The sequence below is a fragment of the Camelus bactrianus genome, chromosome 30 (genome assembly GCF_048773025.1).
Source record: "Camelus bactrianus isolate YW-2024 breed Bactrian camel chromosome 30, ASM4877302v1, whole genome shotgun sequence".
Lineage (NCBI taxonomy): Eukaryota > Metazoa > Chordata > Mammalia > Artiodactyla > Camelidae > Camelus > Camelus bactrianus.
The window spans coordinates 20436502-20454328 of record NC_133568.1 but is presented as its reverse complement, the minus strand read 5'-3'; the positions used below and the strand labels follow the sequence as shown (position 1 = coordinate 20454328).

Here is a 17827-nt window from a genome sequence, read left to right as displayed (position 1 = left end):
GAAGTCTGTATGCAGCATGTGACCTCATAGATGAGGAAAAAAATGAGATACATGTATACACATAACATTTTCTAGAAGGCTGTACAACATACTGTTCTGTTAATATAATTTAACAATTATGAGTAATCTAAGTTAAAATTAAGAATTATGACGAATTAATACAAGTTAAGATTTGTTGATATACACATATTCTTTACAGTAAAGTGGGTACTATTAAATTACTTGAAAGTTTGCTCTCATGTTTGTGAAGTATTTTCTAGTTTGCCTTCTAGTTTGCTTGTTCAGACCTTGATGCACATCACATGCACACTTAGACTTCAGTCCAGCTCAGGGTCATTCATAATTTCCAGATCGGTGCTTTCACTGTTTCCCCGACGTGTTGGAGGTAGCAGTGATCACGCTGGTCATTACTTACGGAACCTCCGCTATGTGCTGTAAACACTCGTCCTTCTATTTTCTCTAAACTTCACAAAATTCTAAAAGATGATGAGGAAACGGAGGCTCTACCAACTTAAGTAACTTGCCAGGAAGCTGGAGCCAGGAAGTGTGGGAGCTAGCTCTCAAACTGGGGCTAACTCCAAAGACCATGCCATTCCCATATGTCCTTCTGCCTGAGATGTGGTGCTGCTGAATTAATTTCTCAGAGTCTGTTTTGCTGTTGAAACAGATAATTTTGAAAAAAAAATGTAACAGAAAACATGCTTTCATTGTTTGCTCTTATTCTTGCTTTCTAGCACATTCCACTCACCGTTGTGATTAACTGTTTATTCTGTGCTTCACATTTCTCTGAACTTTGAACATATGCTTACGAAGCTGATGGAAACTTCCCAAGCCCATTTGATTCTGCTGATATTTCCGCAGTGTGAACCAACCCGACGTTAGTGGGGCCAAGGAGGGCGAGCCATCTGAGAACCACTCCAGCCTTCAGGGTTGGACCCGATTCAGATGAGAATGCCGTACCATTGTTTATTTTTTTGAGATAAAGAACAAAGGCAAAATACAAGTGCAAAATCTGCTTTTGAAAACATTCAAGTAATGTAATTTTTATTAGTTGAGCTAATTTTAGGCTCAGCCTGGTTTTGCTTCCAGAGGTTTCCACAGTTCCATAGGGTACACCCAGGGTGGCCGTGCAGAAGTGACAATAACAATCACAGGGCAGCCCTTCCCAGTCCCCGTCCCCCTTCTTGCTTTTCTGCTATCCTTCTTCCACGCTCCCCTTCAACTCTGTCCTGAGATCCGGTCTCCATCAGAAGGAGATCCTGGCGTTCTCAATCCAGTAGGATAAGTGGGGTGAGCCTGGGGGCTGTGTACACAAAATAGGCATCTGACCTAGTTTTAGGAAGGGCTTTTTAGAGGAAATGATAGCTATTCTGAGTCCCAAAAGAAATACTAGAGGTGCCCAGTTATCTGGGAAGAGAGAACAGAATGCACAGAAGCCCAAGGGTTCTCCCGGAGAACCTGGTGTGTCTGTCCAGCTGGATCTCCAAGTGTCTGACCTTGTCTTTCGAATGAGGATATTGATTACAGATTAGTCCCTTGACCTTGTTAAAGGCTCATCGTAGCAGGATGACTAGGGGACAAAAACATTCCTAGAATAAATGACATTTTTCTAAAAACTCCAATATCATTATTGATACTGTGGGTAATTATGACTCTTCTGTCTCCTGGACCTGGTCATACCTGTTCCTCCCTCCTGCATTCACACTGGCAGACGACACAGCTGGTCAAGGTGAAAATTTTAGGGACTCCTGTAGAATGAAATAACTGCCGATTCTTGAAAAGAGACTGTTGGTATAATGTCCTTGTTGCAAAAACAGAGAAATGCTTAAGGCTGGAGTTTCTGTTTTCGATTACAAAGATGGATATTCACAGGGGGGAGGACAAAAGAAAAGAGAATGCCCCAGCCTTAGGCTGTGCGTTTGGGCTTGCCTTATTTGTCACCGATGGGAACATCAAATGGCAATTCTTCCTTCATTCCTCTTCGTGCATCCAGCACTAGGGCACGCTTCTAAATCTTGAGCTGTAGTAACTCCTGGCAATGCGTAAACCTAGTTTCCCAGTTTATATATGCCAAGTTTGGGGTCTCATCTGTCTTCCAGCTAGTCAAGGAAACCTTTCTTTGGAGATCTTTTCTTTATTCTGTTTCAACCCCTAAATTTGTCTTTTTATGCCCATGGATATGAAAACTGAAAATGTCAAGACCAAATCTGAAAATGCATGTGTGCCAGTGCACCAATCAACCTGAAAAAATAAGACTGCATATTGGGCTTCAGAAAGTCAGCTAAAAAAAAAAAAAAAGGCAATTGTATCACAGTTTTAAAATAACAGATCTATTCTGGTTCAAGGTCAACCATAAGTGGAACTGTAAAGAAATGATAAAAAATAATAAACGATTAAGATTCAGAAACAAGAATGGTCACATCGTATACAAAATGAGTTTAGCTGAAAGAGAAACAGTAAAATGCTATTCTTTTAATTGACAGCCAAGTTCCACTTATTATAAAGACAGTCAGTAATTCCCTTAGATAAAGAAGCTAGTTGGAATCTGAGACTCCTCTAGTAAATACTGAGCATGGTAGGGAACATTAGTCACATGTGTATAATAAAGACAATAAATCGACATAAATATCGCTATGATGAAATGTGTATAAAGCACTTTGAACTCCACAGAAGTAAGCAGAGTATAAATAGATAGCATGCTCAGGCAGAGAGAAAATCAAGCACTATTTTAGCACTGGGGCTACTGATAATTTATTGTCCAGGCTCTCTGGCTGAGTCAATGTTTATGTGGTGCTGTATGTTAACTGAGACAAAAATAGTCTGTACACATCACTGTCTTGGATACATTACTGAGTGATCAGCAGAAACTGTTCCAACTGACCACTCCCCTACAAGCAAGGGATTTATAATATTTTAAATATTCATCCTAAAAATCCAAGCTGTTTTGACCATTTGCTGGGTAATATATACATGGTTCCAGGAGAGGCAGTGTGGCATATGTCATGGGAGAAGATGTAAAGTGGCTAACATGCCAAACTCAGGGCCCTGATTGCCTGGATTCAAATCCCAGCTCTGTCACTTACTGGCTGTGTTGCCCTTGGGCAAGTTACTTAACCTCTCTGTGCCTTGTCTTGCTCATCAATAAATGGGGTTAAAAACAGTGCTGGCCTTATAAGACTGCTGTGAAAGTGAAATGAGTTAACCCAACAGAATTGTGCCTGGTGCAGAGTGAGTGTAGACTATCCTCGTGTCTTCCCTCATCCTTTCCCCTTCTACATGGGTATTTTTTAATGACGGTTCTTTGAGCATCTCCGTGTGTCGGGCACTTTGTTCCCGCCCTGCTTAGCCTTGCCTGTACCTTATGAAGTCACAAACAGTCAAACATTTGAACCTAAGTCTATTTGATTCAAGACCCTTCCTTTTTATCATGACACTAAACTGCTTTTCCTTAGAAATACCTCTTTTCATAAAGCTTTTTGAGTTCACCTCCACCCAGTTCTAGCTCACTCCTCTGTCTGTTTGAGCTATATTTTTATTTCTGACAGTGAATATGTTGGATCATTTCATGTCTGTATCTCCCCAACTGAATCCTGTGTTCTTCAAGAGGAAGCATCTCTCATAATTCCTGGGCAAGGAATTATGAATTCCTTTTTAACTGCCTTTCAGTCTGATTGTATCAGAGTCAGTCATGGCTGAAGGAGTAAACAGATCAGAATTCATGTCAGCTATGACGTTACCTAAGGAGCAAGGCAGACGCTCACTGCTTCCATAGAAGTTTGCACAGCCTGTAGGCCCTGTAAAGCACAGATTATTTCTGCATCTACATACAGCCCTCACTCAAGAAAAAGTACAGTCATCCAAGAAGTAGCCATGGAAAACTTCCAGCTCTCTGTTGGGCGATCACCACGGGAAGACTTAGAGTGTGCCTTACAGAGACCTCTGAGGGCACCATGACTTCCTGAACTCGTAATAGCCCAAGGTCTGAACCTCATCCTGGCAGCTCAAAGACCTGTTCGTTCCTCAAGGACACATCGAGCCACCTCTTAGGGGCTGACTCTCCCTGACAGCCCGCTGGATGGGGGTTCAAATCAGAAGGCCTGTATATTCATTGGCAACGAGACGTGGCTTCCCCGCTCCAGCCCACGCGCTCTCTGTGGGCAGACTTTCTTAGGAAGCCAGATGTTCTTCAGAGGCAGCTTGGTGAGCGCAGAATCTGAGCAAAGGGAGTTAAGAGACTGGATTGGTCTCAAGGTAATGGCAGCAAGGTGATGTCACATGCTTGCTCCTAAGATTGCCTTGGTTAGTTGGCCAAGGTTGGCATGGCAGTGGCCCGTGGTGGCCTCTCCAGCTCACTGACCAGCAACCGACAAGTGTCTTGTTCTGATCAGCACAGTCATCCCCGAAGTACATCCGCTGGGATGTAGTCGGGCGTTTCAGGATCGGATCCATTCGGTTTCTTTGACGTGCCTTTACTTTTCTGTTCCGGCTGCCACGTGCGTGCGCCTGTGTGGTCTGGAGACAAGCCCGGGTGAGGCGCGGGGCACCCCGCGGGCTGCCTGCACCGTGGAGCGGCGCGCTGGTGCTCCCCAGCAGGCCGGCTGCAGAAGCAGCAAGGGGAGAGGAAGACTCTTATTCCTGCGAAAATAAATCACACCACGCAGTGTGCACAAGAGAGGAGAGAGAGCGAAGGCATTCTCTCCAGGCAAGCGTTTACTCCTCCAGCTGCTTGATCACAGATGTGCAGAGAGAGCCCTCAGACACACTTTTCCAAGCCCCTCAGCACCCATTCGGGGGCGATGCCGTGCTCTCCCCTTCCTCTGAACTCCTGCCATGCATGTAGCTGTTCAAATGCCGCCCCTCGTCTGCAGTCACCCTTTTCAGAGTCGGTTTAGGGCTGGATGGCCTTGGATCCCTTCTCACTTAGAGCAGCTTCAGCTCTCCGGGGTGCCGCGGGCACAGCTGAGCGGGTGGCCAAGTGGGGGGCCCCCATCTGCAGCTGTCCGTCATGAGGAACAGCTGTCCTGAGCCCAGTGTCCTTAAGCAGCTCTGTCTCCCCCAACAATCCCCCCCAGCCCCCCTTGCAGCCATGGCTCAGCTGACATGGAGCCTCGAGGGGTCAAGGGCGTGTCCCCCAGCAGCAGCCCCTACAGGAGGCCCATTTCCTCACCTGGGGGAACCAGAGGAGCAGACACCCCACCTTCGCTCTTCTCTCCTCTTTGCTCTTGGTTCACAGCCAAGGGCAGGGGTGGATGGAGGGCTCTTGCCCTGCTCTCCCCGGTGCCTTGCTCTCAGGGTGGGCCCCTGCCCCTCTGCACTCTGATCTGCCAGCTTGTGGAAAGCTTCATGTTTGTTTTCCTTCCCCAGCATGTCCTTGTCCGTGGCCAGTAGTGGCTTTGAGCCCCACTTTCAACATGACGTGGATTCGCCCACTTGTCGGTGACCTGTGTGTCCCAGGCTTTGTGCCCAGTGCTGGAGATACAACGCGTGCTTTCCAGGGCAGTACGATGACTTCACCGGCTCGCGGATGCCTCCTCATGCTCCAGTGAGGCTGCATTTCCTAGTGGGCAGCATCCATATTACACAGGGAATCCTTTGCAATGAGTTGTTCTCCTGTCCTTAGACAAATGCCCAGTGTGGGGGCATGAAGTCATCTTAGTCTAAAAGACCACCTATGGAGACTGGTGCAAGCCAGAGCTCTATGTAAGATTTTCTGTCCTGCTCAGGTAAACATCGTTTCTGTGCATAGTAAACCTGGGGAGCTGGTTTGCAGAATGTGTGGTGAAGTTAGTTTCACGGTCTAGTCGATGGCATGGATCTCCCTGGGAGAGCCGAGTTTTCACAGCCACTCCTGGTTCAGGCTGCTTAATATGCAGAGAGGCCGTGGTGGCTGCCTTCTTCCCGTCACCCGCCCTGTGGCATCCCCTGGCCCCAAGGGTGCAACATCTGTTCTCCCAGGGTCCCTCCCCTGGCCCCAAGGGTGCAACATCTGTTCTCCCAGGGTCCCTCCGTGGGGACCAGCCAAAGCCCACTCTGCTCATCCAGGGGCTGGATCATGTGCTCAGCTGGGGTCATCACGTGTTTTCTCAGCGGATGTGGCTAGAGTGTCGCCCGAGGCCACCGCGTGCTTCTACATGCTGCTCAAGTTAAAAGAGCGGCCAGTGGTTAGCATGAGCGTGTCTAGGTGAGTTTCCAGATTCTGCGGGCTGTGTCTAGCCGCTTTACATAAGGCAGGCACTTCCACCTTAGCTGTCTACCAGAATCACCCGGGGGTACTTAAAAAGCCTGATGCCCAGGCTACATCCTGAACAGATTCGTCCAGACTCTTTCTGGATGGGAACCAGAGCTCCCTGAGCGGCTGTGCCAGCGCTTGTGTTAGCAAGACTACTGTAAGGAAAGGAGAAAGGATGGAGGCAAAGCAAGAGAAGAGGAGAGAATGGGATGGAGAAGAGAAGGAACGAAGGGCTGCCCCGTGTGGCCGAGAGGTGGTACTTAACTGCAGGTGCCTGGCGCTTCCCCAAAAGGTCCGCATGCTAGCCCAGCCCCCAGCCCCCAGGGCATGAAAGTCAGGAATCAGGGCAGCGCTGGCGTTCAGTGGTGGTCAGGTGTGTCTGGTCTTTCCATCAGATGAACTAGTTGCCAGCTGTGTGTCCCTGGACGTAGGGCTCACCTGCACCTCTCTGAGCTTCCGGGTCCTCCCATCCTACCTCCAGGGCTGTGGGATGGATTTGATGGAGTGATGGTGAAGTGGGCACGTGCTAGGCATTCTGCAAGTGGTAGCTCCTTAATAATAAGCATTATAAGAAATTTCTATCTGTATTTCAGTAAAAGTTTACCAGCTCTTCTCTTCAGTTATTTCCCTCTGCTTTCCTGAAAAGCAGTGGTTCGGAAGTATCAGTTTAGGAGAGCTAATACAAAGGACAGAGGCCCAGGCTCACGGACCCGCCCGGGCGTCTGTATCTTCACCAGCTCCCCGGGGTGATTCTGATACACCCAACGCTGGAGTGCCTTTCTGTGTGGAAAAGGGGGACCCTCACCCTCTCTGTAGTAAGGACGTGGAGTCAAGTGCGGGCGCTGGAGATGCTCTGTAGCCAAGCCTCACACACCTTCTACTTGTTTGCTTTACCTCCAAGTTCCCTGAACTTTCTAGTGATTTTGGTGAACTCTGCCCCACCCCGACATAGAAAAGAGGGCAGGCGGGCACACAGCGGGGTTATTTGGGTGAGGTTCCACCTTTCATTTACAAGTCAAATTGAGATGGGCTCTAAACCCAGCATCCTCCGAATTAGTAACCCCTCGCCAAACAAGGCAAAACTCTTTTCATTTCTGACTGCGGAGGCAAGAATGCATTGTCTGTCTCCCTTTTTGTACTGGACTGCCCTGGAAGCGTCTCACTGGGAGCCTTCGATCATCAGCTAAGCGAGCACAAAGTGAAACAAAGCACCCTCTCAGCGTTAATATTTATTTTTAAAGGCATGAGAAGCCCCTTGGACCACAGTGAATCAGAGGGTCTGTGCACTGACAAGTTTCCATGAGCCTTGCGAGAATGTTGGTCCGTGAGAGCCCACAAGGACCCTCAGTGGATTTATTGCTTATTGTTGTTGTTGTAACTATAATAGGAAAAAGGATGTGTCTGCCCCGTAGGAGCAGCTACTGTAGGGGCCCTGCTCCAAAGACCTGGGAGCTGGAGAGGCCTGAAGCATTGGGATGGAGCCCCGTAGCTGGAAGGGGGGTCTCCGGGGGATGGGGTGGATGGGAGACCTGCCTCCCTGGCAGCGTCGTCTCCACTGCTTCTCGGAGGCAGAGTTCTCACCAAGAGCAGCCTGGCCACTCAGCTGGCGGGGAGCAAATCATTCACGTGGCCCCGGTCGGCCTGGGAAAGTGGGAAACGCCATGGAGACTAAGCCCGATGAGGCAGACGGATAGGGGCGTAAATGCTGCCCCCGGAGCCCCTGTCTCACAAGGGAGCTGGCCAGTGGCTCATTTCCCATTTCACCCAGGGATTCCTGCTGCAGTTTTTGCTTAAGGACAAGAATTCCTAGCAACACCAAGGGCTTCTGCTTTATAGTGGGGTTCTGACCTCTCTTCCCTGCCCTTCGCGACTTGGTGACGCTCGCTGGTGTTTGATTCAGAAAAGCAACTTTATAAATGACCTTCATCTTCATACCACTAAAGCTCATTTTGGCAGGAGTTAATAAAATACCTGCTAGGAATTGTTAGAAGATTTAGAAGGGAAAAGAAGGGAGAAAAGGGGAAAGAAGGAAAGAATGTTACAGAAATGTAAGGGTTTAAAAATCCTGTGAAAAGTTGTGCTTACTTGATAAGTAGCATTAATTGCTGTCCGCTTATTTAATGGGGGGCCCTGGAGTTCCGTTGCGGATGAAGCGAGTATTAAATGTTCACCAAAATACCTCTTTGATATGTGTCAAAATTCAGAAATCTCACTGAGTGAGAAAACAGAAAGGTAAATGAAGGAGCAATCAGAAAAATGGCACTCACAACAGTAATGAGATTTAACATCTATTAAGCACCTACTGTATGCCAGGTTCCATTCAGAGCACCACACATCTTCATAACCACTCACTTCATCTTCGTAAGAACCCTAACCTGTAAATTAGATACTGTTATTCCCCTCCTCCTACAGAGGATGAGCCCATTTGATAAAAATCTCTTGAGCAGTCAAGGAATTTTTCTTCAATGTCCATCCAAAGACCAATGGTAACATTCGGCCCTGGAAACAGTCAGGCCTCTTGCTGAGATGCTCTCTCTTCCTAAGGGTGCTGTTGGGGTCTCTTCCCCCCACGCCCCAACGTGTGGCTCCCTGGGGATCGGAGCTGTGGAATTTGAACTTCTCCATCACCCGTCTTTCCTCATCTTTACAAATGGCACCAGGAGGGAACGTGTGGAAGGGTTCCTGTGTAGAACTGGCGTCAGCTCTTCCAAAGATTTAGAACCAGATGAGAGATTCAGGGGCTCTGGAGGGATTTGGGGCTACCTTCTTGAAAGCTGGGGTGTCCTGTGTGTCTGAGAATCAGGTGAGGCTGCCAGACCAGGCGGCTTTCTTGTTGCTGGTTTCAAACTCTGTAGTCTGTTCTGCCCATACCTTGAGAACGCATGTACTTTTTCTTTCTCCCAAGCCCTGCAACTTTGCTGAGCACCTCCCCGGCTCTCAGGAAGTGTTTGTTGGTGGGTGGACCATTCATTCTCACTCTCCATTGCGGAATCTGTGTGTCCAGTGCAGGAAAGTAGGTAACAACAGTTGCTCGCTCGGCACCCATGCTGTGCTTCAGGAAACCTGTTCCGAGATTCCCAAGCAAGCTCGAGAATAGCAGCAGAGAACAATCCAGAATATCCTTGCAGCTTTATTTTGCTGTTATTTTTAAATTACGGGCTCGTGCTTTTCCATTCATTTTAACTGAGTCAAGTCCCATGACTTTTGTGATTCCCAAATCCTCCATAAATTCACTCACAACTGTCTTTTTTCCCCCCTTGAAACCCTCTCCCTTCCCCGCCTGGGAACCTGCCCTTTAAATTGGACATGGCTAGGATTTTAATCTCTCCTCAAAGGCACAGTGACAATTTCACAACAAAGCTGCGAGTTGGGTGGGGGGGAGGGTTTTGTTTTCTGCTCCCATTAAGACAGCAACTGTTCTCTCTTTGTCCCATGGGGCTGGCTCTTGGCAGCAGCCTGGGGAGACCTCGAATTTGGTGTCGCAACATCCATCAGACCCAAGTGAGTCCGGGCTCCTCGAAGGTGAACTGCAGCTGTTTGGATAAGATTCTAGAATCTTGTTTGTGAGCTTCTCAGCCCTTGTTTTACAATCGCTCCTCCTGGCATAGAGACCAGGAAGTTTTACTTTCCCAGGATCCCGGGCAGGTAATTGTTTTCCCAAACTGCATTTCAACCTCAGATGAAAATGGATATTCTTCACCCTGAGAACCTTCGCCCACATCTCTAACCCGTCTGTATTCTCCCTTTGCCTTCGATTCAACCCGGAGACTGGATTACAGAACGTCCCCACCCCCCACCCCCACCCCCACCCCCCAGACGCATTTCCATCTCTGGTTGTAATTTAAGGCCATTTACATTTCTAAACAACAGTTATGAGACTTTTAGTCTCATGGAATCTTGGAGCGCTTTCCTATTTAGCGGCTGGCCGTGGCCAGGTGGCCCATGATCTCTGGAGAGAAGAAGAATTGGCAAAATCCGTTACTCGGTGTCATTAAGTAGCATAATCTGAGACTCACTGGTGGTTTAGGCCACAGCCGAGCGTTTTCACGGCCTGGTCTCCTGTTGACTTGCATGAGGCCCCTGGCTCAGGGGACGCAACCCAGGACTAGCACCTCACAGGCCGATTTTGCTCCCACCCCTGTGGCACTGGGTCTCTGAGCTCAGGGAGGCAGCTTAGGAGCCCACACTGTTCCACCCAGCCCTGCGGGCTGGCTGGGTGCTGCTGATGCTGGGAGGAGAGGTGGAGGGGTGAGTTCATGTTCCACGGTTGCCTCTTTCTGATGGGGAGAGGGTGCTATGGGGAGGGCCCACTCAGCCCTTCCCTGGGGAACTGTCCATCTGCAGACGGGGAAGCTCCACGCCTCGGACACGTCCCACGGCCCCGCTCCTCCAGCCCTTCTGAGAGCCCATCACTGCTTCTCACCCCAGAGCTTGGGCTCTGTTTCCCGAGGATCACTGAAAATGGAAAAGCCAAAGCACTTGGAGGCAAAGTCTCACTTGCCGTAATGCCTTTGTTATTCATCAGCAAACTTCCATCCATCTGGCTCGGTGCTGGGTTCTCTGACACTGGAGAAGTCGAGATCCAGTTTGGAACGTGAGCAAAGATTCCGGTGCAAGGCAGCTGGTCTCCCACAAACTCCAGGGGAGGCAGGGATGAGAAGTGCGGCGAGGAGGGCTGCTCAGGAGACGAGGGACTCGCCGTGGGGAGGTGGGCTGTTTAGGAAAGCAGGGAGGGAGAGGGACGGGCTTTCCAGGCTGAGTTTCCAGGCTGATGGTGGGAGGCTCAGGGTGGATATTCAGAGAAACTGCAGGGGGACCCTCTGGCCCATCGTCACAAAGAAGACCTGGGCCTGGAGTCAGAGGCCCTGCGTTAGGTTTTGGTTTTTCCAGTGTTCTGTTGTGCTCTTCTTTATTTTGTGATAGAAGTGAGTGAGGTGAGATATGAAAGGTGTGGCAGAAGAATTAACCCTTCACCTGCCCTTAGGAAAGGCATGTTTGGTACAGTCTACCTGACTGGGGTCCCAGGAATCGACTAAAGTCTGAGTGTGATTGCCGCTGCCCCACACACCCACCACTCCTTCACTCACTTATTCACTCATTCATTCACTCATTATTTCGTTTACTCATTCATTGACTCACTCCCTTATTCAATCAACAAACATTTCCTGAGCAAGCACTGGACACTGCCAGGCAAATTTCCTATTATGAGTCAAGAGCAGGAAGGTTTTAAACGCCTGGTCCGTGGATGCCTGACCACTCACATTGGCCTCCTAGGCCCCCTCCACACACTCAGTGGGTCCCTAGTGTCAGAAAGGTGTGGAGGGAGGACAAGGGAGGCGGACCTGTTCCTCTGCCCGGTCTCATTGTTACGGAAAATCTTGATTAGTCTGCAGGTGATTTTATCACCAAGGCTCTCAGAACACGCATTTCCATTCCCGCCACTGCTCCCCGTTTAATAAAGTAACGTACTGTCAGCGGACCGTGCAGAATGCTGACGGGAGCAAACTGCATGGCTTGTCCCTGCACACACACAACCAGGTAACAGTGACGTAGTTCGAACTGAGATTGTTTTTTAGATTTACTTTTGCTTGAAAAATGTCATTAACAATTTTCTCCCGCCTTCCCCATCGTCCCAGGTCAACTTTATTCTTATCACCCAAGTAAGTCAACTTCGTTCCCTTTATCTCAAGTTTGATCTCTGGTGTGAGAGCCTCCCCTGTCTGAGGCTCCCAGGATTTCAGTAAAACAGGTGCTACTGAGCCGGCCCCTGGTCACTGTGTTCTGAGAGCAGAGGTCCTCTGTCCCACAGGCTCTAAGAATGTGTCTAAACAGATCATCTGGTGGGTGGTCCCAATAGCTTCGCTGTCCCGTGTGGCGTGGGCTCCGGGCAACCTAGTCTCCCTGAGAACATTTTTGGTTACCTGTGTCATGAGAGGAGGAGAGTGGAGGGGTCAGAAAATCTAAACTTGAATCTCATTTCTACCATCAACTGGCTGACTGGGCCAGGCCGCCTCTTAACTGCTCTGAGCTTGGGTTTCCTCACCTTTGAATTTCTTCTTAAACCTTAGCACCAACAAGGGGCCTCAAATGGAACTAACCAGGACTGGCATTCACCTGGGATGCCCCAGCACAGCTGCACCAGCTGTTTACAGCCAGCTGACGCCTATCCTGATTGGCCTGGGTGTGCACCATGCGGGTTGTTAGTATCCTGAATAATTTACGTGAAAGAGCCTGGAGAACGCACAGCACGCGGCTGGCCAGTCTGACTGTGGTACTGGGGTAGTCCTCACTGCCAAGTCTAACTTAAACATGTATTTTCTATATACATGTTTTTCATCAGCTGACAAATTGGTAAACTTCAAATTGGCCTCTATCTTCTGAGGCTCAACAAAGGAGAAGTCAGGCAACACTGAGATTCAAACATTCTTATCCAATATTTTTTCATGAAGCCTGATGATTTTCCACGGGATGAACCATTTCTGAACCTCGGAGTGACTGAGAGACCACTCATGTTGGCCTTTTGAATGAAGATTATGTCTGAGGAAGGTGACCTTTGACAAAATACGGTAGCCGTCTCTAGAATGTCAAGACACCCCTTCACTTTGATTTGTGGTTCAGCATGACATCTTAGGTGAGATGGCAGATGAGCATTTTTTAAAAGCAGGGGGTGGGTATCCTCTGTGGTTCCTAATGGAATTGCACGAAATTCAAGGTTTTGCCGGAGGTGTCAGAGATGTGATTACACTTAGGGAGGGCCACAGAACCCCCCTTTAGGTGACCAATTATGGAAAATGATGTTCATCCTTTAGTTGGCTCGCAAAAGAAAAGTACAATTTGGTGCTTAACTTTAGACTAGAGTGTGATTGACAGGAGACCCATTGACATGCATCAGGAGAAGCAGAGTAGGGAGACGAGAACAAAAAGCAAACAGGGCCATCCACTCACCCCCCACCCCCCATCCTGCTGAGGCACCTGCTAGAAATTCTGAATCCCAGTCTTGTTTCTCAGAGAGTAACATTCTGGGTTCCTAGTCTTGTTCGGGCCACTTAGTATTCAGTGAAACATCTGCTACTCTAGAATGCAGGAAATCTGGGTGCTAGAATGGACTGTGCCACCGGCTGACATGTGACCCTGGACAGGGCATTTACCTCCGCTGGGCCTCAATTTACTACCTGTAAAATGAGGGTCAAAAAGCACTGACTCCCTGGAGGGGTTTTATAAAGAATTAAATGAATGTATGTGTGTATGTGTGTGTGTGTGTATGATAGTAAATATCATATATGTTTCTCCTTCGAGAGTTACACTAAAACTATGTACCTTCTCCCCAGAAAAATTCACAAACACAGAAAACTTACCCAACTATTTTAAGGGAATTTATGGACTTCCTGAAGTCACAGACATTCCTAATAAAAAATTCTATTATATAAGGGAAGAAACTCTAGGTCTAATGTCCCTTTCTATGCTAAAATTCTTATTATATTTTTCTCACTTAAAAGGGAACTGTAAGTCAAAATTGATCATAGACAATATTCTATAATAAATATTTAATATGTAATAACAGGAAGCATTTTTATATGGACATATATTAATTTATTTCTAAGCTTAACTCAATATGAGGAGTAGTTTTCCATTCCTCACGTGTACAGGGTGGGGATGGACTTTTTTTCTTTCAATTTGTATTTCCACATCTATTTAGAGCAACCAAAATAGGAAAACCACTGCATAGGTCCTAAAATTCACTTCCTGTACCCATTTTTTGTCCTCTGCTCCAGGTCTGATGAATATAACTTTTTAAACATGTCATTTATTTTTATTTTTATTTTAGTCTAAACGTCCCTTCAGAAACACTAGGGGAAGATATTTTTAGCTTAAGTAAGAAAACAAACATGTTTAAACAAATAACATCCAAAATGTTCAGGCAGAGTTGGTGTTTTTAACATTTGTGTATTTTAGCAGGGAGCCCATAAGATATATGCTAAAATGGAATTTTTTTCATCTTAGATGTGTTCATTTCTCCCAGGAATAAGACAAAGAGAACAACTGATCCCAACTTTTATATCGGAGCTAAACTTTTTGTGGTTTTGAAAGGTAATTTCAGGCTAGACAATACACTGCCCCCCATCCCCCCCAGTTTTTAATCACTATTTATAGACATCCTGTGCAGAGCCGGTGGAAATGCTGATAATGGTGAAAAAGATGAGCTAGAAGATGAGCTAGAGTGCTGAGTTGAGCACCATTCGTGCACCGTAAAGATAGACGTTTCTGCCTTCATGACCTCATAAAAGGCTTTTTACATTTTCAAGTAGAATTGATGGTTTAGAACTCATCACTTCCCATTTTCCCTACTCTAAGGCATGATCCTTGGCTCCCTGAAGATCTAAGGTGGGAAAATTATTATCTTTTGATTAAACAACAAGATCCATCTCACCAGCTCTTTGGGGCCAAGTAGTCTGGGCATGTTTAATGTCTGCATCATTCCTGCTCCACAGACAGATGAGTGAGGACTAATAATAATGACCGAGTAAGTAATACTGACTGAGTGAGTCGGTGAAGGGAAGGATGCATGAAGTAACTACGTGGGGAGGCACTCCATCTGTCTTTAGAAGCTGTTCGTGGAGATTGCATTCATTTGCTAGGTTTTTAACTACGTAGACCGTGAATAAGCCCAGCACTCTGCATTGTGGGGGGTCAGTCGGAATCATCTGTGCCTTGGATGCGTTAGCCCAGCTACAGGTCAGAGTTGAAATCTCTGTTCCATCCATTATACGTATTATCTCCATCTCCTAGAACTGGAAGCATGTTTACCATATATACTTGAGTCTCTTTCTTCCAGAAGGTTCTCCAGTTTCATTTTACCCGTTGCATTGTGTAGCTCTTTTGTGAGTGCACTTAACTAGACTCAGACAAGAATAAAGGACGTTATCAATCTGTTGGTTGTTGTCAGTAACATCCCTTCTCATCTCATGATTATAAGTGCTTTTCTCTCGCAAGCCTTCTGAACCCTGCTGGGCCCCCAGTTGCTAAGCATTTTCATTACACTTTATCTGAATTCATCAGAATCGCCTAACCTCCCTACCCGGGGCCGTGAATCAGGCTCATTGAAACCATGCTCGTTGAATTACAAGGTGGACACTACGAAACGTATCAGCAGGCTGTTTAAATCCTTTCACTTCCTGAAAGGTTAAAGGGTCAGATCTTTGAAGCTAGATCTTTGAAATTAAGGGTTTTTTTTTTTTTTTTAACCCATTAGGCCAGCATGGAGACTAAAACTTGGGAAGTATGCATTGAACTCTCCCCATTGGCGGGTGATAGATCCACATCACAAGTGGCTATGAATCCGCAGGCAAAACATGGATTTCAGATTTATACAAAAAAGTTCACTTTGAATTCCAAAGGGAAGAAAACATTGATGATCACAACGAGACAATCCTACAGAAGGTCAGTTTATAATATTTTATTGACATCTCAAAGGGAAATTAACCCTTCTCCAACCATCTCAAACAGTCTATTTACCAAGAGTACCTGATGAAAGGGTGGTCTTCGGATTCTAAGTTTTTGGAAGAAGGAACCTGATTGGTATAATTCTCTTTGTACTGATGCCCAGCCAACTGCCAGCAGCAATGCACTGGCCTTCTGTGACAAGCCTGATAGATTTCATATCCGCTCATTCACGTTATCATCTGTACCTATGTTTCTTTATGTACAAAACAGAAGTACAAATAGTGAAGGTTTCAGAGGATACAGGTGGCCCCAGGATTTGAGGGCTCCAGTTTAGAGGACACGCTGTGGTTTAGGTTCATCTGTTGAGGGTGGCCAGCCCCTTTGGTTGGGATTCCAGTAGAGCAGGTGCAATAACCATTGGTCAGCATGGTCCTAGATGCCACCTTCAGGTTTCCTTTTCTCTCCCGTGGGTATGCAGACCACCGAAAAAGCCCTGACGTTCCAGGAAGACTTTATACTGAACAGAAGATGAGGGAACCTGTGAAAATTTATGCTACAGAGGCCAAATTAATTTATCAGTGAAGGGAGCAGTCTCCATTTCCTTCCAGTTGGAAACAGATCAGGAGCTTTAAGGCATTAGAAAATGCAAGCTAGAGAACAAAACTCTGAGTCCAAGCAGCTCATGGGTTTTTGGCTCCAGATGTCAGCTATGAGTGACTGTCCCCCAGGCGTGAATCTCAGTGCAGAGCTGGCAGTGTTTATTAGGGCTGCAACAGTGACCTCTACGGATGTGGAAATGGACCCTCTAGGGCCACCATTCCTCACCTCAGCTTTTAGCCTGGGCAGCCACTGAAAGGGTGGCAGCTGCTCTGGGTCCAAGGACATTTAGAGGCTGTTGGCAGCGAAGGAAACAAGGATGTACAGGAGCTATTGAAAAGTCCTCCAGACAGCCCCACTGCCTTTAGGCAGGACCACCTAATCATTTCAGACAGGTGAGAAGAATCCTGTTTTATTAAAGACCCCCAGAGAAGACACTCCAGCTCCCTGTGTCAGCTTTCACTTAAGCAAAATCATCTTTGGTAGCCAGGCTGTCCCTGCAGCAAGGACAGGAGCCTGTCTTAGGAAGCTACATAATTTAAAATGTTACAGTTAGATGAATGGAGAGAGAGAGAGAGATAAATAGATGTTGGAGGAAGGAAGGGAGAGAGGGAGAGAAGACAGAAAAGGAGAAAGAATGAGAATAAGTGATTGTGAAAGACTGCTAACCCCCCAGCAAGGAGACATGCAAGAAATACTTATTATAGAATTCTATGCTGGAGAGTCCACTAAAATCCACTCAGAACACGTGCTACCTTCCCCGTGCTCCTGTAGCATCTCCCACATTCCTCTGTTATAGCACCTTATCACGTGGCGATGTAAGGACCTGGGAGCTGCTAGTCTCCCTGGCTGGCATGTGAGCGCCGTAAGGCAGGGACCACATTCTTCTCTGGAGTCTCAGCTTCTAGCCCAGTGCCTAGCTCTGCAGAAGGGAGGAAGGAAAACGAAGAGAGGGAGGTAAGGGGGTCAACCAGTATGATAAATAAACCACGCTCTAAGGAGTGCGTCATTCCATAGGCTGTGGTCTTCAACGTTTTCCTACCCAAACTTAACCAGTCTGATGTCCTGTCTCCCCTCGGTTAGGTATCAAAGGTCAATACAATTAGATCATCTGCCCAGTGTTGGGTTTGTTATTACTTACCCCCATTTAACACCTTTCTGAGGAGTACCAATTCACTATGATACTGTTGGTCTCTGAAATGACTTCCCACCAAAATGTATTTCATTAGAGTTCATTGTTTGTATATATAATATATACATGCACTGTCCATAGTTCTATTGTATGGTCTCAGCCAGGGAGAGCTGGAGTGACAAACGGTAAGGTAGCCTCTCGGCGTGTCACTGTTAGCCTACCTTATACAAATGTCCTCAGCTGGTAGCTGTTGTCTGTGTTTTTCATCATTGAGTATTACTGTTTCCTCTGACACTCCGCCCTTGACATACAATGGCTGACAGAAGGAATGGGAGTGAAAGGACCAGCTCCGAATGCCACCGTGGGGAGTGAAGGGCAGTGGAGTCAAGATGAGCCGGAAACCCAGGTTTGCTGGGAAGTCCTGTGAG

General features: G+C 47.1%; 1 protein-coding gene and 1 long non-coding RNA gene across 5 annotated transcripts in view; one reads left to right on the top strand and one right to left on the bottom strand.

The window, feature by feature from the left end:
- Window positions 1-17827, top strand: part of BCL2 (BCL2 apoptosis regulator) — a 214259-nt gene that overhangs the window by 103909 nt on the left and 92523 nt on the right. For 2 of the 4 annotated variants that reach the window (XM_074355176.1, XM_074355175.1), the window contains one exon: window positions 15480-15667. The exons of the other annotated variants lie outside the window; for them this stretch is intronic. In XM_074355176.1, coding sequence (XP_074211277.1) covers window positions 15480-15667 — 188 coding nt within the window. The remainder of the gene's footprint in view (window positions 1-15479; window positions 15668-17827) is intronic. 4 annotated transcript variants of the gene reach the window in all.
- LOC141575606 (uncharacterized) lies at window positions 1014-5857 on the bottom strand. Its single transcript, XR_012503280.1, has 2 exons — window positions 5168-5857; window positions 1014-4635 (listed from the first exon to the last, which is right to left on the bottom strand). It is a non-coding gene; the product is annotated as an uncharacterized LOC141575606 (long non-coding RNA).